Source organism: Xiphophorus maculatus, chromosome 3 (assembly GCF_002775205.1).
Source record: "Xiphophorus maculatus strain JP 163 A chromosome 3, X_maculatus-5.0-male, whole genome shotgun sequence".
Taxonomy (NCBI): Eukaryota; Metazoa; Chordata; class Actinopteri; order Cyprinodontiformes; family Poeciliidae; genus Xiphophorus; species Xiphophorus maculatus.
Window position 1 is genome coordinate 14,516,313 of NC_036445.1, and position 26,256 is coordinate 14,542,568.

The 26,256-nt window shown below is 36.4% G+C and overlaps 4 protein-coding genes across 4 annotated transcripts; 3 read left to right on the forward strand and 1 right to left on the reverse strand.

Moving 5' to 3' along the window:
* Positions 1-2,675: 2,675 nt before the first annotated feature.
* LOC111608055 (TYRO protein tyrosine kinase-binding protein-like) lies at positions 2,676-6,341 on the forward strand. The gene is made up of 5 exons (XM_023330387.1): positions 2,676-2,771; positions 3,180-3,250; positions 3,417-3,437; positions 3,654-3,788; positions 4,992-6,341. The coding sequence occupies exons 2-5, from the start codon at positions 3,211-3,213 to the stop codon at positions 5,039-5,041; spliced, it is 246 nt and encodes an 81-aa protein (XP_023186155.1). The 5' UTR covers positions 2,676-2,771; positions 3,180-3,210; the 3' UTR covers positions 5,042-6,341.
* A 1,788-nt stretch (positions 6,342-8,129) lies between these two features.
* Positions 8,130-9,540, forward strand: tyrobp (TYRO protein tyrosine kinase binding protein). Its single transcript, XM_005798417.2, has 5 exons — positions 8,130-8,519; positions 8,601-8,621; positions 8,706-8,849; positions 8,936-9,003; positions 9,211-9,540. The coding sequence occupies exons 1-5, from the start codon at positions 8,483-8,485 to the stop codon at positions 9,265-9,267; spliced, it is 327 nt and encodes a 108-aa protein (XP_005798474.1). The 5' UTR covers positions 8,130-8,482; the 3' UTR covers positions 9,268-9,540.
* A 125-nt stretch (positions 9,541-9,665) lies between these two features.
* Positions 9,666-15,016, reverse strand: LOC111608159. Its single transcript, XM_023331354.1, has 13 exons — positions 14,892-15,016; positions 13,995-14,144; positions 12,810-12,988; positions 12,649-12,713; positions 12,501-12,533; positions 12,359-12,406; positions 12,134-12,178; positions 12,002-12,052; positions 11,878-11,907; positions 10,310-10,666; positions 10,168-10,206; positions 10,022-10,061; positions 9,666-9,863 (listed from the first exon to the last, which is right to left on the reverse strand). Exons 3-13 carry the CDS (start codon positions 12,815-12,817, stop codon positions 9,827-9,829), a joined length of 753 nt encoding a protein of 250 aa, XP_023187122.1. The 5' UTR covers positions 12,818-12,988; positions 13,995-14,144; positions 14,892-15,016; the 3' UTR covers positions 9,666-9,826.
* Positions 15,017-15,129: 113 nt separating this feature from the next.
* LOC102233830 (casein kinase II subunit alpha) lies at positions 15,130-24,204 on the forward strand. The gene is made up of 15 exons (XM_005798416.3): positions 15,130-15,223; positions 15,949-16,036; positions 16,312-16,389; positions 16,563-16,691; positions 19,158-19,269; positions 19,360-19,461; positions 19,567-19,617; positions 19,696-19,755; positions 19,840-19,923; positions 20,013-20,123; positions 20,244-20,345; positions 21,880-21,980; positions 22,084-22,232; positions 23,032-23,121; positions 23,319-24,204. Exons 4-15 carry the CDS (start codon positions 16,591-16,593, stop codon positions 23,432-23,434), a joined length of 1,179 nt encoding a protein of 392 aa, XP_005798473.1. The 5' UTR covers positions 15,130-15,223; positions 15,949-16,036; positions 16,312-16,389; positions 16,563-16,590; the 3' UTR covers positions 23,435-24,204.
* Positions 24,205-26,256: the final 2,052 nt, after the last annotated feature.

Here is a 26,256-nt window from a genome sequence, read left to right on the forward strand (position 1 = left end):
AAAGCTTCTTAAATGTACAGAATGTAATGTAGCAAAGGAAGGATAAAATATTGAAAAAAAATAATAATTTTAATCTCTGCTCCATTTTCTCTGATTACTGAATACTTTTTGATCCGTCTCATTAATTTGACATTTTAATGAGTGATTGAACAATGAAATACATACATAATATGCAATGACAATGAGAGTAGTCAAATATAACTTTACTGATGTGTTAATAATAATAATAATAATTATTATTATTATTATTTGAAAATTGTCTTTTGCACTCAAAATGTATTTAAAACAAAATGATACAATATTCTAATTTATCAATGTAACACATAAGAAAGCTACAATACATTTATATGTTAACCATTCAATGTGGAAGCAAAAGAGTCACTGAGATTTTTCTGCATTTATCAGAAAAAGATGGTAGATGGTATGGAAAACACAGAAATCCAGATTTTTAAGGTGACCTTTTATTTTTTTGATGACCACATGAATCACAGGTATTTAAACTAGGTCAGTTATGGTGAAAAGCAAATGTACACCTTGTCTATTCCAGGCTTTTGATATAAAATACATAGATAAATGACCTTGTTTCCATTTGCCTATAAGTTCACAAAATATATGTTTATTAGACTTTCTCAGGTGAAAATAATTTAACTGAGAAATCATATTTAAGTTTAATTGTAATGCAATGTGTTTTCATGTTTGTTTTTTATTAATGTATTTGTTCTTTTGGAGAACCAGTGTTCTAAGAAACCGGGTATGGGGAAACGAAATAGGTACACCAGTTCTTCTTTGATTTATATGCAAAACTGTTTCAGCAATGTCATTGTAGTGCAACACTACATCTAAAAGATCATGTTATTTCAGGGACAAAAAAAATGTAGCATCATCAGGACAGCAGAAGCAAGACACACAACAGAAAATGTAAATGAGATAAATGTTTTAAAGGTCAATCTTATAATCAAAGTCAGAGGTGTGTCGGCAATCTTAACTATTCCAGGAATGCCGCTTATCTCACATCCTGGCTAAGGTTTTCATGGGATGGTTATCAATGTACAGTAGTGGAGAAGAGAGTCTCTGGTTCAAAAACCTCAGACTTTCAAGTTTACTGTCTGGATGGATGGATGGATGGATGGATGGATGGATGGATGGATGGATGGATGGATGGACGGACGGATGGACGGACAGACGGACGGATGGATGCCAGGTCACCATGCTTTAATTCATGGAGTTGAGCCTGCTCACTGCAAGTGGTGAGGCTCAAAGATTGCACTTCCTGCGTCAAGGACTGTCATTTAAACATTTGGTCTACTTGGAGCCCCCTGCTGGCCACATGGATGGTATAACACACTTTAGACAATAATGAATCAGACCTTCAACTGAAATTCTGATTAGGGTATTGTACAAATTTAGACTGATGCTGACTAAATCCATTTCTAGTCCAAAAAAGGACAAACAGATACAAACACATATACAGTCATTTTCAATGAATTAGAATATCTACAAGTTCATTAATTTCAGTAATTCTGTTCACTAAGTGAAACACATACAGTATATGAATTAACTACACCCAAACTGAAAAGAATCCTCCATTTTGATGGTAATTTTGATGATTTTTCTACTTGCAGTTTATGAAAGCACAACATTCACAATCAAAATATTACATCAGACTGATAAAATATATTTTAACAGAGGAATCTGGGCCCAGTGCAAAATACGTTTAACATCTGTCTGTCTATAAGATATTGTCAAAAGATAGTTAGAATCTGGCAAATGAGTCTCATCAGAGTGCACATTCTAATTGAATGTGACTGTATACCATTAGATCTCAGTTCTGCATTTCACATTATGATCAAAAGATACTGATCTAGAAAAAAAGTGGATGAGATTGTCTGTTTCTGTTCTAGCTTAGTTTTTGTCCTTCAACAGATAGAAATCTGAGCTAAAAACAACCACATGTGGGGTTTCCCAAGGCTTTAACGTCAGGGTAAACTATGCATATCCAAATGCTCAAGATACAGACTACGGAGTATTGCAACATCAGGGACTCCCTGACAAGAATATGAAAACCCTTTAAACTTTAATCAGGAATGTTGCATAATTTATAAATGCTTTAATGTACTAATTTTTCACAGAGGCCTTAAGCAAAATCACATGTGTATTTCAACACACTAATCTACTAAAACATTCAAATAAAATGTTTTGCATTTACATAATGAAACTTAGTTTACATGGCACAATATTAGGCATATGCTTATTATAATTAATGTGTTTTACGTATTTCTTGCACTGAAGAATCAAAATACAACAAAAAAAAGTGAAATAAAATGATGGATTGAATCTTGAAGCATAGACAGGTGTGTGATGAACATAATTTGTCATCATCTTAGTAATAATGATGTCGGATTTTTAACAGTTAATCATCAGATTGGAACAAAGTGTTGACCTTTAAGACGCCTACACATTTTGTCACCTTCCCATAGCAGATCTGTTATTAGCTGTTCATGTAGTTCACAGGAAATGTGTAACGACAGCCATTGTCAGAAATTATAAAGGTATTTGTGTGTGTTTTTAAATTTAGCTAATGTGTAATGCCCACAAATAAAATGCCAAATAAAAGAAGGAAGCAGCCTGTTGATGACTTGTGTTGTTTACACGAAAACAAACAGGCAGCATTTCAGCCCACTATAGGAAGTCAGACGTCACCTTGCTGCAGCAAACGCTGTTCTCACATCATCTTTTGGATTGCACAAGGCACATGAAGCCAACCAGAGAAGGTATGTGGAGCTAGTCTCTTACACTGACTTTCTCTTCCACAACTTTTCTTGTTTTATTATTCTAAAACCATCTAAAGTTGTGTTGATCCAAAATACTCATCTATTTTCGACAGATGTTGATATAAAAGCTAACATTTAATATTTAGTTCCAAGAATGTAATCTGCTTTAAGGCTAAACGGTGATGATTATTTAGAAATATTTTGTAAAAGGTTTTTTTTTACTTACGTTTTGATCTCCTTACATCTTTCTTTGTTCAAGTTTGTTCAAGTTTGTTAATCACACCATGTACAGCATTCATCTATAATGCTACCGTCAAATACGATGAAACTGAAAGGTACAATTTGTGAATGTGTACTGAATACATTTTTTTTCCTCTGAGATATGTGTCTCTGTGTTTTGCTCTTCAGATTTAACAAACTTGAACTGACTCAAAAAGCAATGGCTGACAACTTCACCGCTCTGCTGTTTTTTCTGTGCAGTAAGTGTCATTTTTTTTGCTTTGCTCTTTGCATCTCTTCACATTTAGGTGGTCTGTTACAGGAAATGTAACCACCAACACTCAGTTAAATGGAAATTTCACAGAAGCACTAACATATCACCAGTGATATATTTCAGTTCTTGTTTCTTTGTTTTCTTTGTGTTAGGTCTGACTGTGGCCCTAGCAGGTATGTACATCACATAGAAGATGAACACAGCCCTGAAATCTGTTTTGTACTCTCACAACCTGCAAAAGAAAAAAAACAAACAGCTGCACAGCTGCAGAACCAAAAACCTGCAAACTTGATCAATCATATTTTCCATTGGTGTGTCTCTTATTGTGTCAGTTGTCTAGCAACCTACTCCTTCTTCTGTCACCTTTTCTGTTTGTCTCCGCTTGCCAGACAGCAACGTCTCTTGCTACAGAATTGAGCCAGGGACAATAGCAGGCGTCATCGCTGCAGATTTGTTGCTGACTCTTATCATTGTGGTCGTCACCTACCGATGTGCCAGTTTCCGTCGTCAGAAAATAGATAACGGTAAGGTTTTGAGAGGAAGCTATGCATAGATATTTGTTTTATCCAGATCTAATACCGGAAATAGTGTCCTTAGAATTTAATTAAACTACATTTGAACCCAGAGGTTCAGGAACACTGAAGCAAAAGACATGCACACTGTTTTTACTGTCTGAAGTTAAATCAGGCCAAACTACTCTTGTTTTAAGACAGTTACAGTTACCAAAATTATTTCTTTTTGCTAAATACCACAATAACATTAGCTACAGTCAGATTTGGAGGCCGCATCTTTGCACAATCCTAAGATCTACCCACAAACTTATACAGGATTAAGATCAGGTCCACAAACAAAACATGGAGTTTGTTGTCCTTAATCCATTTTGTAACCACTATGCATATGTATAGGATCATTGTTTATTTGTATTTCCCTGGCTGATATCTTTCAATGTTGCTTCAATACTTTCACATAATGTGCACATAAGTGCACTTGTTCCTCCTGCAGCAAATAGCTCCGGACAGGAGGTTGCCACCGCTATTCCTCACAGTTCAGATGGTGTTTCCAGGCTTAATATGACTTTTTCCTCCAAAAGAAATTATGGCCATTCTGCCCAGTCTCACTTTAGTTTAATCAGGCCACAGGATATGTCTCCAGAAATGAAGGTCTTTGCCTCTGTACACATTTGTAAATGACAGTTTACAGCAACATGTTCTGTAAAGGACATGTTTCACTGTGTGTAACGACATCGTCCTACCAGGTTCAGGCAACATCTTAAAATGGTGTGGTCTTAAAATGTATCAATAAGTGTTTCCGATGTGACATAAGTTAACTTATGATTGGCTAACTTATGTCAGTTAACCTATCATAAGCTTCCAAAGACATGACATCGTCTTGGCTTTCCCCCGTTGTAGAGATAATAATCATTCTGTATGTATACTTCTGATTTTGAAGACATTAAAAAATAAACCTTTGACATATATATATGCTTTTCTTGTGATTATTGCAGCATTTAAGACATAGAATTAACTTTGCTCATTCTAACTGACCTAAAGCAAGAGGTGTTTGGCCTGATTAAACTTTAGACAGTGAAAAGAAATTGTGAATGTGTCTTTTTATTTGGTGTATGTAAACCTCTGGTTTCAACTGCATATATCTGGCTCCTTTTATATGTTTTTCATGCCCTATTTTAATTTTGTGTGTTGTTTCTCTCTTCTCTCATCTCTTCACAGCTGACAAGGTTTATATGAATGTTCGGGCCAACGTGAAGAACATAAAATAAAAATGTTTTATTAATCATTATCCTAAAGTGGTGGCTCTCTTTACTATTTTTTTCAGACAAGTATTTTTACAGCATCCTCCATAATTATTGATATTCCTGGTAAATATGTGCAGAAAAAGCTTTGAAACAAGATCATAATTTGCTATTGCCATAATCCTGCTGCTGTTTTCTAACGGCAGCAGGCAGTATTTTTCTAAAAAAATACTTTTTTATCACCCTCCCTCATTTCCTCTTCCTCCATGTGTGCGTTTGGCAAGTAAAGCTCATCATGCCTCGTTTGTTACAGTCTACTTGCTACAAAATGTTTAGAATTGCTATATGAGCAAGTTCTGGTGAGCAGCTATTTTATTGAATCCATTTCTTAACTAATTACTCTGGCTTATTTGAATGGTATTTTCTATTGACTGTCCCATTTTGAAGAGTAGATAAGAGAAATTGCTGTCAGTGTCACAACATTTCAGCACAACATGAAAACACCCAGTAAATATTCTCTGATCAAACTTTAAAAACTGGCACTATAAATGTTACACCAGTAATTTGCAAAAATACTTGGTGTCAAAATTGTAATTTTTAATGTTATTTAATGATTGTGTTTTTTGTATTCTTGACTGAGTAAATCTACTTGTAGCAATGATTAAAAAAATCTCTTGTTGCTGCAGTAAATGTTAATTTTGTTTAAATGGAGTATTTTTTTAATTATTTAACCAAGGATCCTCACAATCCTTAAGAACACCATTTTAAAAAGGTAGTCAAACTTTCATGATGTCTTACAGAATTTGCCAGATCCCTATTTTAATCACCTTTCAAATTAACTTTACTTGATCATTTAGGCCCATTGCTGTTTAAAGATAAAATAAATAGTATTCATTTTAAACACACAACAACAACAAAACCGACTTATTTTGGGTATTTAAACTTCCCACAAATTCTTGTTGGGGCTCAGTCACATTTAAAAGATTGGTACGTTTCGTTTTAGTTTTTTGTTTTTCTTCTACATTTTTACTAAGTTTTGCAATGAAAGCTTTGGAAATGAAGAACTAATTGTGAACTGAAAAAAAATGTGGTTGAATGTTATCTGTGCACATTAAATATTGGTTAGAACTACGTAACAGCGCTCTCTGCAGATTGCTTTTGATATAGATTAGACTAGACAATGGTTGGAAATGATTTATGGGATTTTAAAAACAATATTGTCTTTGAACATTCTCTTGATTATGCACTATCCAACTATTACTTTATTAATGTATACATCATCTAATGTGCTGTTTTAGCTTTGTTCTAAATAAATTTCTGAAGCCTATGTGTGTTAAATGTTTACTTATTTTATTTGAATAAATCAATGGGAAGTGTCTTTTTTGACCAGTTATGAAATATTTCTTTCTTGGAGGACAAAAAATCAAGTTCATTGGAGGGAAAATCAAAGAATTGAAATTTAGCCATATGTGTTTGTTTTATTTTGCATTTCACAACACATCCATTTAATCGGGGTTATTTTTTGGTGTTTGTCTTCAAATACCTTTCCTTCAAAAAATGTTATTAATTCTGTTTGGTTAATAAAATCGTGTTTGTGCTTGCACAGCTCCATTGTAATGCTTTTTACCTTCTATTCTCCTTCTATCTTATCCATCATTGTGGTTAAGAGTGACTTTTCAGCGCTGCGAGCTGTTTTGGAGACTGGATCAGATATGAGCAAATGTCTTGCTGCTTTGTTGATCTAACCCTGCAGTGAAACTGCTGCTTGAGTCATCCCAGAAAACATGCTGACCAAGATCAGCTTTATATCTCTGTATTATCTGGCTGATCTGTTTCTTCATTGTCTGCCCAGTTGCTTCATTCTTTAGTACAATAAAATAAAATAAAAAATTTATATGTCGGACACTCAGACCTTATCGCTCAGATTCTTTGCCTAACTTTGGAGAAAATCAACACAATATGTTAAATTCCCCCAAGTCCAACTATTTGTTGATAGGTTTAGTTTATGCAGACCGCTTCTCTCTCTCTCTTGACAGGGACAGTAAAAAGGCGTTGAGCTTTAATTAAAAGATTGTGAAATGAACCTTATCTTGGACAAATGAACTTCTAAGACTTTACATTTGTGTTCTTGGAAGTGGTAATACATTTACTCCAGAAGTACTTAGCAGCAATTTCAAGCGTGGTTTCCTTAATAGAGATCAATCCATAAACTAAAATATAAACCAAAGAGTTTATGGCCCTTCCCATTGTCCACATTAACAGATAAAGTTGTGGAAAAGAAAAAGTACACTTAGGTCAAAAACGACATGCTTTTAACTACTCATGATGTAATTTATTTGCTTTTATTTACTGATGTAATGTGTGTTGGTCAGTCCCTCGACTATAGAGGGGAGACATCTGCACTACCTAGCAAGAAATGCCACTTCATCTGAATGATAAGCTGACATAGGACAACATTAATCCAATAAACAGCCAAGAGGCCAACGGTACAAGGTTGCAAGGTTCAGTTTGGAGAGTCTCTCAGGAAAACCCCTCGCTGAGAACTTCACAAATCTGGTCATCTCTGTGGTGAAACATGTGGTGTGGCAGAATGTTTTTCTTCAGCAAGACCGGGCAGAAGTACGAAAGCAATTTATTATTTGCAAAAAAAATCGAATAAAATATAAATAAAAACTTTGAAAACTATGTGCATTTCTTTGTACTTCACAACTATGTACTACTTTGTGTTGGGCTAATACATTAGATTTACAAATTAATTGTACTGCAGTTAAATGCGGCAATAGTTATGAACAGGCGCAGGTGTGTGAATCATTTGAAAAGGTTCAGTGTTTGATATTTTTGACAAATACAGCATTTAATTATGAACCAAAAACAGATGTTTTTCACATAAAACCAGTGAACACAAAGTTCACTTTCATTTTGCTGACAGGACAGTGTTGTTACAGATAAAGCTGTGGTCGAGGGCCTCCAGAGTAGACTCCAGCCGCTTGCGCTAAACCACACCATCTCAGGAAACTCTCCGTTTGAAGATGTGATCGCTTGTATTTCAGCAGAAACTCTGGGCGTGAGAGTGACCTGATGCTGCTGGTTGCTGCTGCGTCGTTTGCATCATTCCATTAAAATTACAACATGAGGTGAATTATGGCTTGAAAGCAGGAGGTGAAATTGACACTTTCTATTCCAGCGACTACAGGTGCCATAGATATGATATGTAACAGAAAAAAGGCAAAACAGAAAGACCACTTCCTCTTTTGTCAGTGGACTCCCACTTTGTGCTCCTCCTTCTTTAACAGACTCTAGCACATTGCAGACAAATCTCCACCCTTGTAATAATATTGGTCGTGGAGCCTGAAATCCTTCTGACTCTCACTTCCAGCATCTTGTTTATGGACACCACTAAGCAGCCTTTTGGCAAAGATCAAAACAACAGCTGGTCTTCGGATTCTCATTTCTCCCTCAACTGAGAAGATGCCCGACGCTCTCTGTGTTGTGGGCTCCATGTTCGGTGAGTCACATTCATGCTCCCTAACAACAGCAGTCTAGACATATGCAGACTCTAATGCTTTACTATCATAATGTGTTACAGGGTCAGAGGAAGAACAGCAAGGTAGATCTCTTCAACTATTTGCTTTAGATATATGACATGACATTTTGCTTCATTTAAAATATTTTTTAAAATGTTTCCTCACAGAATGTGGCACCTGCTACCTGATAAACATGGGCTCTGTGATTGGCATCATTGCCTCTGACATTCTCTTGACCATGTTCCTCATCATCTCTGTGTTCTTCTTCGCAAGTCATCACAGGAGAAGAAAGGAGCGGGAGTCTCACGACGGTGACCATGTGCATTTCTGCCATTTATTGATATTTGTGTTGAATTTTGTGTTTATTTTACCTACCCTAAATATTTTCCCTCAACAGGCAGAAGAAATCTGTCCTTATCTGCCTCGAAGAAGATGACCCCAGAAGACACAGAATCTCCATACCAGGTAAAATAGTAAGCTTTGAAATGATAAAATACTTATTATTTTTATAAAAGTATAAAAACTGATGCATATAATAATTCTTACTATGTAAATGACTATATGTTTCTATGATTTGACATTTTTTATTTTTTCTTATATTTATTTAAATATTTTAAAATGTGTTTTATTGTGAATTGTGGATGGTTAACTTAAGTTTCTTTTACTTTTAAGGAATTACATGGAGTGCAGTCAGATATCTACAACGAACTTCGACACTTTAGGAAATGACATGCTGTGGAAAACTGTTCAAATTCTCAACTTTATGTCTGTGACTTACTGTAAAATATATAAAAAAATTATGCCAAATAACCCTTTGTATAATCTTACCTTGCAATTCATAATTTAGCATAAATCTAGTGATAAATAGTGTGGAGTATCTGAATGTTGTTTCTGTAGTTAATTTATGTTGTGCTCATTGAGAATGTAGAGTGGAGCATGGCATTCAGTACATGTTGTGTTTGTAAATTCTTTTGTATTTACCACTTCACTAATAAAATACAATAAAACCCATCTTTGCAATCATTGTTTACCTTCAGAAAAATTCTGGTCAGACTCAATAAAACTGGTTTCATTTTGTTTATTTGATTATATTTTTCTTACGTCAGCTTTCATTGCAAGCAGCCTATTATTGCTTTACATCCAACATAAGATTCATTCAAAATATTTTTATTTTTCTTCTATGTCTTCACATGATCAGAATATAAGAAAATGGACACAATGCTTCTATTTGGAGGTATAAAAAAAACTCCCTGCTGTATTTTGAAGAATCCTGTCTGTTGTGAATGAGTCAATACATGGTGGCTCCTGACTCAGTCAAAGTAGCTCTAGACAAAAAAAAAAAAAAAATAGGGAAAGTAGGTGTATTCAATTACAACAGATGAACTGCATGTACACACGACACTGAAAGATGTCCATTATAAAAAGAAACTTGAGAAAGTTGAGAAAATTATGAGTGTCGTTTTAAAATGCGAAAGAAACAAACCTTGGTCTAGACTTGACTGGAGCAAACAGTCTACTGGGATCTGTGAGTGAAAGTAAAAATAAGCAATAAAACGTTTTTCTGAATGGCTTATGCTTCCACAATCAGCTGCTGCATTCCTCCCCTGAGGAAGGAAAATGCGTTCTTACCAAAGGGATAAGTTTCAGACCTGATGTATTCTCTGGTTTCTGTGGGAAAATTCAATTTTTAAACATCTTTGAAGTGTTCACCTTTTTTTTTTCTTTTGAAAACTTTTGAGTGCCTCACACATGACACGACAGCTGTTCTTACCTTCACTGTTGTGCACCACAGCCAGTTTTCCATTGTTGACCTCTGCGCTTTCCCAAGATGTCTCCGTGCTTTTATCTGCATCCACCCTCTCCCCCTGGATTTGGACACTTGTGCTTTGCGTGGCTCTGCCAGACCTCACCATCGTTCCCTCTTCACTGTCCAGATCAGTCTGTCCGCCGCTTCCCTGTTGCTTGCCTAGACCAATGATCTGCTCCTGGCTGCTACCCTGAACATGCCTGCTGGTCTTATCCAGCTGCTGCATTTTGTCTGTGCCTGTTTGTGTTTTTCTCCTTGATGGCGCAACTGCTCCAGCTTTGAGATCCACAACATCATAGCTGTCGTGGTCTTTAGATGTTTCTATAAGAAAATATATTTCTTTATATGGCATGTGAATCAACATATAAAGTCCCTTACAAAGTTAGTCATACCCTTTCAACGTTTTGTCATGTCACAATTACAAACTTCATTGTTTTTTATAGGAGTTTTATAAGGTGTTCCAACACATATAACTACACAACTGTGAAAGGAGCAGGATTCACTACAAAAACTTTAATCTGAAAAGTTTGATTTGAGTTTTATTCAGCGCCCTCACTTACATCCATAGTGTAAAATCTTGTGTTAAGAAAATTTGACACGTCTTCCACACAGCAGACAGGAACACGTATTCCTGTCTGCTGTGGGGTCATTTAGAGCATGATTAAGTTATAAAATAATAGCACAAGCTTTAAATATCTCACAGACCATTGCTAAATCCATCTTTCAGAATTGGAAAGAGTATGTCACAACAGCAAATCCACCGAAATACATGGCTGTCTTCCTCAGCATTAGTCAGAAGCAGCCAAGAGGCCCAGGGTAAAACTGCAGTGGCTGCAAAGATATACTGCACAAGTGGAAATACTTTATCCCCTCCATAAAACATGGTGGTGGCAGTCTCACACTGTGGAAATACTCTCCTCAGAAAGGAAAGCTGGTCAGATTTGATCATAAGATGAATGAAGCTGAAAACAAGGCAATCCTGAAAGAAAGCTGCAAAACTTGTTACTTGCAGCAGGATGTAAAGCCTAGAAATACAGCCAGAACTACAACCGAGCTCCGGCTGGAATGGTTAAGTCAAAGGCCAGATCTGGTATAGAATCCAATGATGCCTTCCATCTAATCTGACTGATCTTAAGATTATTTTGCAAAGCAGAATAGACAAAAGTGTTTGCTCCTACCACCAAAGGTGGTAGAAACATAGCCCAAATGACTTTCAGGTGTAACTGCAGCAAAAATTGGTTTCACAAAGTATTGAGCCTGGTGGCGTGAATACTAATACACAGCCAACTTTTCAGGTTTCTGTTTGTAAAACCAAATGTAACTAATCTATCTATTCCAATCTAATTTATTATTAAAAATACTTCATGTTGATCTATCAAATAAAATCAGAATTTAAAAAAAATACCACTATTGTATTTGTAATACTACAAAATTGTGACAAATGTTGTAAGGATATGAGTACTTTTACAGGGCCACGTAACTCTGGAGTCTTAGTAATTTAAAGAAATTTAAAATACAGATTCAAACTCAACCTTTGCTTTCACTTCCACTTTGATCAGGTCCTGAAATATTAAGAGGAAATTTTCTTTTTTACTTTTGTGAAAGTAAATATAATGTCTATATATAAAGTCTGTATCACAAACATATTTAATGTACCTGGATATCCAGATGTGACAAAACTCTCCACTGATTGCATCTCAGACAAATCTGCAAATTAAATTTGGTTTCTATTAAAATTAAGATCCATTTTAAATTGTTAATAAATACATTTCAACAAATTAAGCGTACCATTGGAGTCTTGGTATCTTAGTGGTTTATCAGGGTTCCTCTTTGCTGTAAACAAAAGAAAAAGGTAAAGATTAACACAAAAACTTCAAAATGACCAGGTGTAGGTTTCTCTTCCCATTTGTTTGTGTCTCTTTCAATGTTCTGATAGGGAACCAAAAGTAAGTTTAGGGATCTAATGAGATGAGCAATGAAGACCTGGATTTATTTTGTTTGTGATGCACCAACCTGTGACTTTGGCTGGTGTGGCTCTTTCAGTAGTTACTCCAAATGCCTCTGTAAGAATATAAAAATGCACAGTCGTTAAAACATGCATTATTCCACAAATATCAGGAGTTAGAGGGAAGGAAATAGTGATAACAATCATCACCATTTAGAAAGATCAACACATGTCGTCTTTGAGCTTGGAGGGAAAAAGAAGGAAAAAATGCAATTAGCTGTGCCTGGTTTAGTGGTTTCAAACACTTTTCACTACAAATTGGTTTTGAAAAAACAAATATTAGGTTCATGCTGTTTACCTTTTATTTGGCCTTGTACTCCCATGACTTCTAATGGCACCAACAGCAGCAAACAATACAGGAAGCTGAAAGAGAGCAAAATTTGCTTTCATTTCATTTCTATGCCTCCTAAGAATTAAAATGTATCTTAACTAAAGAAAAAAAATCTACAAACATCTTACCACTTCATCTTTTTGTGGTTTCCCCAACTCTGTCTTCTGTTGGTTAAGAGTGCATGTAGGGCTTTTTATGCACTCCCACATCAAGGCTGTACTAAAGTTAATTACACATTCTGACCAGATGGATCAGATTAAGTCTTACAGTCAAAGACTCCATCTGTGTGTTGAACACTGCGTCATTTCTGTGCCAAAGAGCAACAATTAGATTCTGATTAGTTCACAAGGGCCTATTCATTCCCTTTCAACATAAAAACAACAGTTCATAACACACAGATTGAGATGAGATGGGTCTTACCCTCTAATATATGCTAATTACAGGTGACTGGTTACTTCAGAGAATGTCCTTTGACCTTTTCTTTGACCGAAGTCAGCTTTGAAATACAGCATCAGACCAGAGTTGCTGATTTTTTCCCATTTATGTTGACTGATAAAATGTGGCCTTGTTTTTAATTAACAAAGGCCCTTTAGGAGAGCAGCAGTTTCAAAAATGTCATTCTGTGTCTTTAATGATTACTAAAGATTATAATTTAGCTTTCTTCCCTAAAACTGAAGAAAAATAGCAAAGAAGACAGAATATACATACATCACATACATAAAAAAATAAACATGGCTTAAAACGTACAAACTTATTTTCAATTTAAAAAACACAAACATTTTTTAATAATAAAAAAAGCTGAGACTGCAATGTGTAACTATAATATCTAGATTATTTCTTCATACAAAATACTGACTCAAGGTGCATGTTTTAGTAAATGTTTTTTTTTCATCAAAACTCGTAATGAAGAACAACATTTCAAGTTATTGCTTTTTGTTTAATTTTACTCATAGAACAGTGTTTTAAAATCCAAGCCCTTTAAAAGAAAAACAAACAACTGACTTGTTTTCTCCATTCTGACTTACTGTACCCTCATAAAACAGTAGTAGTACGTATTTAATAAGAAGAACCCGGATTTAAATCTTGGACAGAGATGTAAGTGTGGAGCCTGCAAGCTCCCTTGCAAAGGGTTCTTGTTGGGTATTTCAGCTGCCACAATCCAAAACATATAGGCTGGGTTCATTTGTAATTCCAAACTGTCATATCTCAACCGATAATAGATGAAAATGAAGTCTCATGGAGTACCGCATTGATAAAGTAGGCACAAAACATGAATGCAGATCAGTAATTCTGTCTGTAATGTATCACCATACCTTACATCATGAACCAGTTCTTTGGAAGCTTTGCCCACTGCAACAGAAAGGCCCACATCCATTCTGCTCTAGCATCAAAAGGGCACTGACTCGTCCAGCTGCTGTAGCACCATGTAAGAGCCTCGCAGCTCTACACAGAGCCCTCACGTGCTAAAAAATAGACATACAGGATATCACCGTTTTCATATGCTTACTGTTATTTTCAATTCAGATTTGAGTTTTTTAAGTTTTCCGATTTCCTTTATTAAGTTGTGTTCTGAAAAAGTATACATGGACACAGAACTCAAGGTAACATTTTTTGACAACAGGTCTTAATGTTCTGAACACACAATTCCATAGAGATGCGTGGTGGTGGCACCACCATATTGTGGGGATGCTACACTGCCTGTTCTTTAGACAGGGAAGCACAGGTAATCAGGAGATAAAAGATTCCTGCATTCCTGAAAGCAAAATGTCTTACAGGCTGCAAAAAATAAAAATAAAATAAAAAATGGAGAGGGGTACAGATGTTTACCTTTCAACAAAACAACAACCTTATTTATGAAGCCAGAGCTACAATAAAATGGTTCAGAACAAATAAAGCAAAGCTGTTGTTCTGTTAGAACGACCCAATCAGTCAAGACCTAAATAAGTCTAAGATTGTATAGCCGTAATTGACTATTATTGCTTACAGGCACTCACTTTTTAAAATAAATACGTTTTTCAGATTTCTATTTGTAAAAATAAATAAAAAAATTAAAAAAGGTTTCAATTTTGTATCTATTCAATAAAATCCTAATAAAATATAATTAATACTATTGATTTTCCCATCCATGGCACAATGTGGAACACTTCACGGGATATGAACACGTAATCAATGCACTCAGTGTGCTCCCACTTTACCCCCATTATACATACTGTAATATTAAATGTAATAATCACGTTCTCCAAATTTAGTCTCAGTAATTGTAGAGGACATCGCGTTGACTGTGGACTGAACCATGAGTTGTGATAAGGAAATAGTGCATATGTCTCTCTTGATAAAACGTCACATCTCAGATTAAGTCCACTCCCAGACACGTGTAGATCAAAGTTTGTCTTTCAAACAGACAGACCTGTTGGTGGCAGAAGAAGCGAAAAATCCTTCCGTAGAAAACAGAAAAGAATGAGCGCCCCCTGCTGGAAATACCTTTCGCATTAAGCTCTTGATCTCGAGCATCGCCATATTGACGTCCCAACAACGCTGAGAGGTAATCATGTTATTTAATCACAAATCCTTGTTGTTTTATAACCCGCGTTGATCTTATTAGACGGGTTGAAAAGCCGGGAAAGGGTATCTTATCCGTGGTGGTCGTTGTGCCTCTCGATTACGGTGTTCCTGGGCTGTTTTATCAAGGCGTTGTCAGCCAGTTGCCTCGCTAGAAAGCAGTCTATTCACTCCCTTAGCCTGCTAGCTTAGCACTTTTTAGGTTAGGAAAATGTGCCCATTTTCGAAGCTCGCTGTACAGCCTGGCGTAAATAATGACCTAGCAGGCGATTAGGTGGCTATTTGAACGCTGAATGTTGATTCCATCACGATATCACCCTGCAATGTGGTCGAGAACTGGCTGTGACTTTCCTACCGGCTTTTCACTCTGCAGTTGACGAGCTAACGCTAACTAGTTAGCATCCCTGTCAGCTTCCCGGTTCTACTGCTAGCTAGCTTTTAGCACTCAACCAGACCATAGGCCGCATTTGGGGTTCGACTGGTTTCATCTTTTAAATCAAATTATCAAGCCAATTATTTGCTTTAATGCAAGTTTCTAAACTGATTAATTGACGTATTTAATTTTTTGTGACACTATTGTGTGGATACAAACCCCATTAGCTTCAGCTTCCTTCGTTGGCGTGCGCTTGTTCACATACTTTGCTCATGTTTGCCTAATTGACTTTATTGATTTTAATCAACCTACTTTCTACCCCCGTTTTCCAACAGGAGGTAGTCGTTGTAGCCCCCAGTGATGACTATACTGAGTCCTGTGCCTCCCGATTAGACTGGTTGGATGCCCCCATTTAACATCCAGGTTTCTCCATTTCATACGCCATCATATGCAAACACACCATGCACCAATTGCTTAGCTCATGAGAATTATTATTTTTTTTGTGCTCATTTTGTTTTAAACAGTTTATTTTTTGAAGGTTATTCTAGACGTCCATTGTATAATGAGGGGGAAAAAGTCGTTATCATTTTAAACCTTATCTCAAGATACAGATCACAGTTCAAGTTAAAAAGCTTAATGATTGCACAGTATAGCAAGCAACTCTAACAGCAGATCTTTATTTTTCCTTGTCTGTTTAGCTTTCTTGCAACAAAGGCATCTCAGCAAATCTTATTCACTTTGTCTGTCAACAATTAATCCTGGAGGAAACCTCCCAGGTATTGTTCTATATATGTTTATATATTTATATTTACATGGGTGTTTACTGATTTAAATATTATAATTAGTTGCCAGTAAATTGAATATGTTATGCCAGTATCATTAATCTATGCCCTTGTTGTTCTTGATTTGTTTAATTTGTTGTATTTTGCTTGTGTCTGTGTTTTTATAGGACATTTAGAAAAGATCTCGTACAGAATATGTCTGGCCCTGTTCCAAGCCGCTCTCGAGTTTACCCTGATGTAAACACACAGAGACCTCGGGAGTACTGGGACTATGAGTCCCATGTTGTTGAGTGGGGGTAAGGAAAGTGAAAGCCGTTCAGGCTTTTTTTGTTCTTTATCAGTATTGCAAAAATAACGATTTAAATAACTGATCACAAAAAATGGTATAAAAATATCTGTCAAATAATCTCTGCCTATGCAGTCATGACATATAAAAAAGGTGTTAGAGCTGGGTGATAAAGCAGTAGGAATGTATATTGCAAAATAAGTTTTTCTTGATAGACAGATGAGAATGTCAATGGGTCAATAGGACTTTTTTTCTGTATTGGCAAGAACCTGCGAGGTATTTCCTTTTTTCCATTCCATGTTAATTTTTCCTCATCCTCAAGGATTAGAAATGGTGTTTTCAAATTTTAAATGTTTAGTAATTACTGCTTGGGGTGCCACTATGTTTTTCTTGTTGGAAAAATAAGAAAGCATTAGACCATCTAAAATACAGCATTAAATTAATTTGTTTGTTTGCAATAATTATTTAGTTAGGTGTTTGTAAAGGAAGACAATACTTTTATCTCACACAAGAGAATGGTACTAAAGGAATTTTCCTTTATTTCTCCCATATCAAGTTGTGAGTGGGAAAAACAATTTAAGATTAATTTAATTAGCAACTTATGTACTGCTAATTAAATCTTGAAAGGTCTGAATGAGTCTTTACATGAAGTAAATTTAGAATTTAATGACAAATTCAGGATTCACATAAATTAAATGACTTTTCTTTTTCTGTTATATGTATTAAAATCTTTTGGGTCAATCTTCATAGAGAAGACATGAAAATATGTAGGGCCAGTGCACAACACTTGAATAGGGCTTTTTCACCAGACAAGTATCAGGTCTGGTATTAGAGCCAATTTTAAATTTGTGCTGTAAAACGACCAGTTTGGTTTACGAACAGCCAAATTGAAGCCATATTAAAGTCAATATGAATTTCTCATTCAGAAAGTGTTTGACTCTGTCCTTTTTAATCTGCGTGCAATGTACAGCATTGCAACGCAGGGAGACAATTTAAATGCAGAAATTGCATAATCGATCTCAGTACGTCTGCAAACAGAGGTCCTAAAAACAGTTTTAGAAAGCAAGCTGTGTGAGTGTTTTACAGTTTGACTGACTGATCTCAGAGCTGCACCATTGGTGCTGCAAGAAGCAGGAAAACAAAGTGTTTACAGCAGGCAATATTGATTCTTCTCAACAATATTAAGAGTAGGGGGTGATGATACTAAAACTTCACATTCTGTACCATTTCTTAGTAACAAGTTTTATTCTTTTTTTAAGGCGAAGTGTTTGTTCTAATAATGAGAAAAAATATAAACAATTACAACATAACAAAAATGTCATTGTCCTAATTAGGACATAGCCAAAAAGTAGGAGGGAATTTATCTCGCATGTAGAAAAACCGTATGTAACTTAAAAGTGCTCCTACGCTGTAAAGCAACAGTAGACACCATAAAGTCAAAGTCTTTGTATTATTTTTAAAAGTATTAACCTTGGATTTTTATTTATTATTTTCAATGCGCATATCTGCATGCTTTCATTTTGCTGCTGACACCAAAGGACATGGGTATTGGTCTAAAATAGATTATTTCTTAAAATGTGCACATGGATCTGGCCCAGGCCAATGTAACTTTTTTTAATAGTAATTTTACATCATAACTTCATTAGGGAACAACTACAATAGATAGGTTTAGTTGCAGTTGGTTCTAACTATTATGGGTCCTCTGTTTATTAACATTTTCTGGTTCTATTATTAGCTGCTAATTCCTTTACTACTAAACAGAGTAGCAATGGAGGACAGCATGTTGGGCATTATGCTACTTAGCCCACAGAACAGTTTTCTGGAGAACATTTTCCTGCGTTAATTAATACCCACAGTAGACTCTTTTTCTTGGTGAAGTCAGGCTGACATAACACTGTAATGAGTTTACCTGTAAGTTGCTAATATTTAAACACACAGGTTAGGTTGTTCACTTCCTCACTGTTGCAGAAGCATTTCTGACATTTTTAAGTTGCTCTCAGACGGAGCGTTGGTTGCAGCGTTATCAGAGCTCTCAGGAATTCATCTGCTCTTCCTCCCTGTCTTTCTTATTGGAAAAATACCTCAGAAAAACACTCTCACCTTGTTGCCTAAATAGGGTTTCAGATTCTCCTTTTTGGACATACTTGGTTTGTTAGCAGAAGTTTAAACTTCAAGTAGCAGCTCACAGTTTTAAAGCTCAACCATGATTGTTCAAGTGAGATACGGCAGGTAGGAGAGAGACTGTCTGTTTTGTTGCTGACCTGCTGTGTGAAGTATTTACAATAACTTAGGAAGATGAAAATGGGTTTGTAACACAATATTGATTTTGTAACTCATAAAAGACAGCGTCACGTCAACTCTGTGATGGGTAATATAAAAATTAACAGCAAGACATCAGTCTGACTTTATTAATGCTGAAGCTTTGTGCTAATCAACTTTTCTGAATATATGCTCAAACTTTTTTCTTTTTTTCCAGAAATCAAGACGACTATCAGCTCGTCAGAAAACTAGGAAGAGGCAAATACAGTGAAGTATTTGAAGCCATAAACATCACAAACAATGAAAAGGTGGTGGTTAAAATACTGAAGGTATGCTGATGATTATTTTGCAAACATGGCTATATTGCTTCGTGATCGGACATATCAGGGGATTCACTGGACTCTCTTTCTGTTTTTCAGCCTGTCAAGAAAAAGAAAATCAAGAGAGAAATAAAGATCCTGGAGAATCTGAGGGGTGGCCCAAATATCATCTCACTCTTAGATATTGTCAAGGATCCCGTGGTACGTTTGGTCTCCATGTTGTCGTGTAAAATGTTTATTTAGGATTTTTTTTTTTTTTTTTAAATAAACATTGACTCCTTGTTTTTTTTTCTTTCTCCATTTTAGTCACGAACCCCAGCTCTGGTCTTTGAACATGTGAACAACACAGATTTCAAGGTAAGAAAATTTTTTCTGTCTTCTTTTTCTTTTCTTCTTTTACTTTTACAGCCACTTGATTAATTTTTTTTTTTTCAGCAATTGTATCAGACTCTGTCAGACTTTGACATACGGTTCTACATGTATGAAATCTTAAAGGTAAGAAGTAGCCTTAAATCTAGCACTGTTGCAGTATTTCGGCTTTAGTTAAATATAAAAATTGCTCATGTTTTTTTATTGAAGGCTCTGGATTACTGCCACTCTATGGGTATTATGCATAGGGATGTCAAACCCCATAATGTAATGATCGATCATGAACACAGAAAGGTAACTTAGGTTGTTTTATATACATGTCTTTCTCACCATCTGTGATGCTGATTCATTGTACTAATTAAAATGTACTAAACTTGTCATAGCTCCGTCTAATCGATTGGGGCCTGGCAGAGTTTTACCACCCAAACCAAGAGTACAACGTGAGAGTGGCATCCAGGTACTTCAAAGGTCCTGAACTGCTGGTAGATTACCAGGTGAGTTTAAAGGCAACCAAGAACTTGTGTCATGACAGGAGAGATCTATTTTTTCTTATGAGTTTTTAAGAAAGCCAAGACACCAGTTAAAGATTTTTACTTATTCTTGCTCATTTCTAGATGTATGACTACAGCTTGGACATGTGGAGCCTGGGTTGCATGCTTGCCAGCATGATCTTCAGGAAGGAGCCGTTCTTTCACGGTCATGACAATTATGACCAGGTAATGTCTCGCCATGAGTTATTTTATTGTCTGAGCACAGACTAGAAAGTGGTGCAAAAGTCGCTTTAAAAAATAAAAGTCGGCCATACAATACTGCGGTTTAAAGTCTGTTCAGTGAGATTCCAGAAAAAGTGCTATCTTCGAGTTTTCCTCCTCCTGTAAAGAGCCACGATGCAGATCCCCCATTTGTTGCTGAACACTGCTGGTCTGCTAGCTGAAAGAAGGCTGCTAAACCTTTTTTTTTCTGAATTTTAAGACCCACAGATTTGGCTTTGGGCTGGTTACTTGACCTGAGCGTCTTACTGGTTAACACCAGCTGTTGTACTAGATTGAGGAAGTGTTTAATCAATGCTTTTTCTTATGTGCATGTCCCAAATGACAACTAAATGTGATATACACCATTCTTATATTACCAGGTGGGGGAAAAGTAGCTTATTTGACTTTGGATAAAGTTGTTCCATGTGTTGTTCTCCTTTTTTCTGTTTTAAATGTTAGTATAAATACAGTGATAGGATGAAACAGTGGTATTTTTATTCCTAGTGATCATACCATAAGAATCTCATACTGACCAGTACTTAATTTAGTCCTTATCCTGGTAGCCAAACAAGTTTAGTGTTTTTTTTGCCTTTCCCCCCACATATTACACAACATCTTTTAGTCTTGCAGAGCCACACCCTGGCCTCAGCCCTGTGAGGCCTTTTGTTAAATGTAAGATAAGATTTCTCATAAGTGACAGGTTAATGCCTTCCTCAGTAATAACTGTTAAGTTAATCTACAAGTTAAAGAGAAAAAAGTCCAGTAGTCTTACCATATCTGCATATTATTCCCCACCTTATTTCTTTTCCCCTGCAAGACGAGCAGCAATAACATAGAGATGCACCAGTCAGTTTTGTGGCACATTTTCAATTTTTTGTAAAACTTGTTGTAATTCTAACCCTACCAAAGTTTTTCCTATTCAGATTTCTGCTTAAAATTTGTAATTAAGATGGCTCAAAATAGTTCCTGCAATGAATGATTATTATTCATGTGATATCACACAGTGAGGACATGGTTGCTGTAAAACAGTTGTACCATTTTAAAACAGGTAATGGTGGCAGAGCTAACGTTTGAAATGATCTAATTGGCTATTAATTAGCATTAGTTGCTGCAACTGCGCTCTCACTGTTGTTTATGGATGCACAATAATTACAGAGCCAAGAGGATTTTTGAGATTTCAAAGCTCATGTTGACCCAGTTTTGTTTGAAAATATATCAGTTCCAGTCAGTTTCTGGGTCCTGTTCTAGTAAAATTGTAGTTATTTGACCCCATTTCTAACTTATAAGCAAGCAGTTTAGTGTTTTCAGGTTTTGTAGTAAAAGTAATTTAAAGTGTTTATGTTTTTAGTCTTATGGAGACCTTTTTTAAGTTTTATTATGCGTTTTTTTTGTTGTTGTTTTTTTCAAACGCTCTCGTAACATTTCATTTTTGAATGATTGTTTTGAATCTGGAATACTTAAGCTCAACTTTTTAATTGATAAATGTTTGAACTTACAGCTTGTGCGGATTGCAAAAGTACTTGGCACAGAGGATTTGTATGACTACATCGACAAGTACAACATTGAATTGGATCCACGGTTCAATGACATCCTGGGAAGGTGAGTCATTGAGTCAACTGTTTTGCTTTTTAGCGGTTTGACAGATTGTTTGGCCTCAACTTGACCAGCTAATTTGTCTCCCTTTCTTCTCCTTTATCTGTAGACATTCCCGCAAAAGATGGGAGAGGTTTGTGCACAGTGAGAACCAACACCTAGTCAGCACAGAGGCTCTAGACTTCTTGGACAAATTGCTGCGCTACGACCATCAAGCTCGCCTCACAGCCAGAGAGGCCATGGATCATCCCTACTTCTGTATGATTGCTTCTTCCCTTGTTCTGTTTTTTTGTTAACATTGTGGAGTTTATGTGCAGCGCTTAAGTTCACAAGTTCAGCAAGTTCACAAATGTAAATTCATTACTGAAGCCAAAATCTGCTATCTTGATGTTCATATCTGCGTCCAGCAGCAGGTTTTCTTCCTTGAGGTCTCTGTGTACTATACATTTCTGATGACAATACTGCACTGCTGACACAATCTGTCTGAATTTGGCACGTGCTTCTTTTTCCTTCATCCTGCCGTGCCCATTTGCTTCCTTCTTTTTGTCCTTTTAATTCTTTGTTCTTCCTTCCTTTATTTCTAGTCTCTAATAGTATTTCTTCTGTTCTTAATGTTGTTCTGCCATCCTTGTTTTTAATTTCCTCTTTAAGGAGACATGACCTTTACCACGTTTACCTCTGTGCATCTTTCCCTTTCCACATGTCTTCCTTTCTTCACTGGAGTGCCTCCACCCCTTTCTATTTGCATCTCCTTTTACGTTTTTTCCCCCATGTGACCTCGTGTCCTTCCTCTCCTTCTGTTCTTTCTTGAGCTCTCTTTCCTTCCTTATGACCTTACTTCATGCTTTCCATCTTGCCTATACTTTCTTCCTTGCGTCCTTCTTTTCTATTTGTCTCTAGTATTTGAAGGTGTGATATGAAGCCAGTTTTATAGAGATTATTTGCATTTATACATAAATATGGGTAAAATGGTCAGGAATATGATGGAATTTTTACATGAACATTTGGGAATGCTGGCAAGATGTTTTCTAATCCATCTGGTATATTATATTCTCAGATCCTATCGTCAAAGATCAGGGAAGGGGGGCCACTCCTGGGGGCATGGCTGCCAGCTCCACTCCAGTCAGCTCCTCGAGTATGATGGCTGGTGAGTCACTTTGGACCAGTTGCTGCACCACACTCTTTCTTTTTTTTTTCAAAATTGTTTTGGTGTCAAAGTCTTGGCACAGACATTTCCTTGAAAGGGTGCTGAACAATTTGAGTCACTAATTTATTTTTATTTTTTAAATGGTGTGAACGAGACGAGCCTTCTCAAATGAGTAATAACCCTATTTTTCCTTTCAGGCATCACCTCCATGTCCTCCTCACAGCCGCTGGCTAACATTGCTGGATCGCCCGTCATCTCTGCCCCAAACACTCTGGCCACACAAGTCCCTGCAGCCACCGGGGCCCAGCCCTGAAACCTCTTCCTCACCTGTGTTAAACGTGTGCTCATGGCCATGCCCTGCCTAGCTCTCTCTGCGAGCCAGGGCCATGGAATCCCCCCCCCCCCCCTAACCCCCCCCTCTTTTTATGTTGACAATAACAAAGAAGATTTAAATTACTTTTCATGTTCAGTTCTATTTTGACACCTGGACTTGACAGAACCGCATTGTTGCACCTGTTGGGTTTGTTAGACATTAATTTGGGTGTGTTACTTGACAATGCCATTGTCTAGAAATTCTAATAAGATGTAGACATAAAGAGAATGGATAATAAAATTTATTTTGTATGTTCCAAATATACAGTCTTGCTTGAAACTGTTTGATGGGGATCCTGCTGTATTACACTGTGAAACCTTTACGTGACTTCACACAAACGGGGAGTCGGGGAAATCTGGTGTGTCCCACCTATCAGTGCTCGCCGGTTGCACACGATGTAATGTGCAGGAGTTGTTAGTGTTTTGAAGTTGTTAGATGCTTATCATTCTTTAATTGGACTTTTTTGTAGATATTCTACAGTTACTGTCAGGTTGCATGCACCCAATGCTGAGTTTCACAGGGTCAATAGTTTGCCAACTTTATGTTACTTTCACTTCTGTATGTGTATGTAAGTGTCCATGTTTGTTTTTTATGAAGTCTCTTACACATGATTTTGATTACATAGACAATTTTGTAACTTTTTTGTTTTATGTTGGGAGGAGTCATCACCTACGGAAAAACAACTTCAAAAATAAACAATTTAAACAGGGCTTTACAGGCACTACGTTATTGACTGTACCATCCCATAAATGGTTTGCGTCAACTGGGAGTAGATTTGGGGTAGGGCAGGAAGATAATTTTAGTTTAAAATGAACTTTGTTTTACATATTTTACAGATTTCCCCTGATCATACAATATCACCTATTCTCAGTAGTTAAGTTCGAAAGTGAAACTCATGGATTCATTGCACGCACAAAGGTATATATAAATGTTTTTATGTAAAATTCTAAATTTGATCAGAGAACTTGAGTTTTATTAGACCAGAAAAAATGAGTCAAATGCAGAATAACTGACAGGCATGTCTTTGTTCTGTACAGATTATGCACTTACCTGGGCATTGGCATGCAGGGAGTCAGCCGTTGGTTCTGTGTAGGTGTTTAACAATCCCAGGTTGGTTTAGTTTTTTTTAAGTCTGGTGTCTCATGTTTCTGACAATACTGCTGAGATTCTGTCTGGCCTATAAAGCACAGCAATAGCATGGTTATCAAAACAGGTTTCTGGTACTTTTGACAGTATAAGCTGGTGCTTAGAAAATAAAACCAATGAAGCTTGTCAGTGGGCATGAGGGAGTATTCTAACCATCACCAGCAGACATGGGGCCCCAAATCATCACCCTGGACCTCAATGAATGGACTCTCAGCACTGTTCCTGAGACATCAATTTAAGAGGACTTTGGAGTACTTGAGCAACAGCCCTGTTGCTTTTCTCCTTAATTATCCAAGGTAAAACATGGTCTTGGACCTGGCTCAAGTTGCGCAACATAATGGATGGGACAGTTGTTGCCCATGTTCTGCAGGCGTCTATGTGTGGTGGTCCTTAAAGTGCCTGAACTAGCTGCAGGTCATGCCTTGTAACTTCTGCAAACACTGTAATGGGCTTTACTACACAATTCTTTTAACTTTATGATTATCCCTGTTGCACCCATTCTGCCGCACCTTTTCTTTCCACTGAACTTTCCAATGATGTTGCATTCTTTGTAAAAAGCCTTCCTGTTGAAGATTTCAGTGACAAAATAACACTCTTTACCAGGATTTCGTTAGTCATTATGGCCATAGCATCATTTCTAATTTAAATATATATTTTTTATTAGCCTAATTTTTAGACTAATTGATTTTTTGTTTTTCATTTGATTAAGCCATAGTCACAAATGTTAGGGTTGATAAAAGGCTGAAGCTGCACTCATAAATGACACCTGACATTGAACAGGTGGGCCTTTGGTCAAAAGGTCAAGTGACAATTATAACCAAAGTCAGCTGTTGAACTCCATTAACAGGCTCGGCATCTGTTGGACAACTTCAAAAGCACCGGAACACGTTTTGACTGAGACCCATGAAGTTCTACATGCACATGCTACAAGGACAAGACCACAGATACCGCTGCCATTTTTCACTTCTTGGGAGTTTTGTTTCCTATTCAATACTTAATTTACGTCTAGATCTTTTAATTAACCCCATACAGTTGCAAATAAATAGCAGTCCAGGCCGTTTTAAAAGGGATTGCCAAGTAAATTTATGTGAACATGTTCATGTTTGACTCACTGAATGGAGTTAGAGCAAAGGCAATCAAGTCCAAAGTTGTCCAAATGGACGGACAATTTGCTCATTGTCCGTCCATCCATATTTATTGTCACATTTTACTTAACGTGAGTTCCTACCACCTATCCAGGATGGTATGAGACTTTTACAGCGTAGAGGACTTTTTACTCCTCTATGTAAAAAGTCAATGTTTGACGGCAGGGAAAACGTGCCGGTTTTTCTGTAATTTGCCGGTGATTTGTTTGAGTAAATCAAATAAAAAATAAAATTAACATGTCTTCTAATCTTTTTAAGTTACAAAAAAAAAAAAGCTTTGCGGTTTACTATGCAATATTTTGTAACTTAAAACAATCAAGTAAAAATAAATAAATAAATAAAAGACTTAGTCTTATTGCTTTGGATTTTTTTCTGGTTTCTGTGAGAAACAAAAAAGCTGTTACTAAAACATGAATAGATTCTTACTGATATTCAGACGTGTAAAAAATGATGCATTACGTAGTGTTGGAA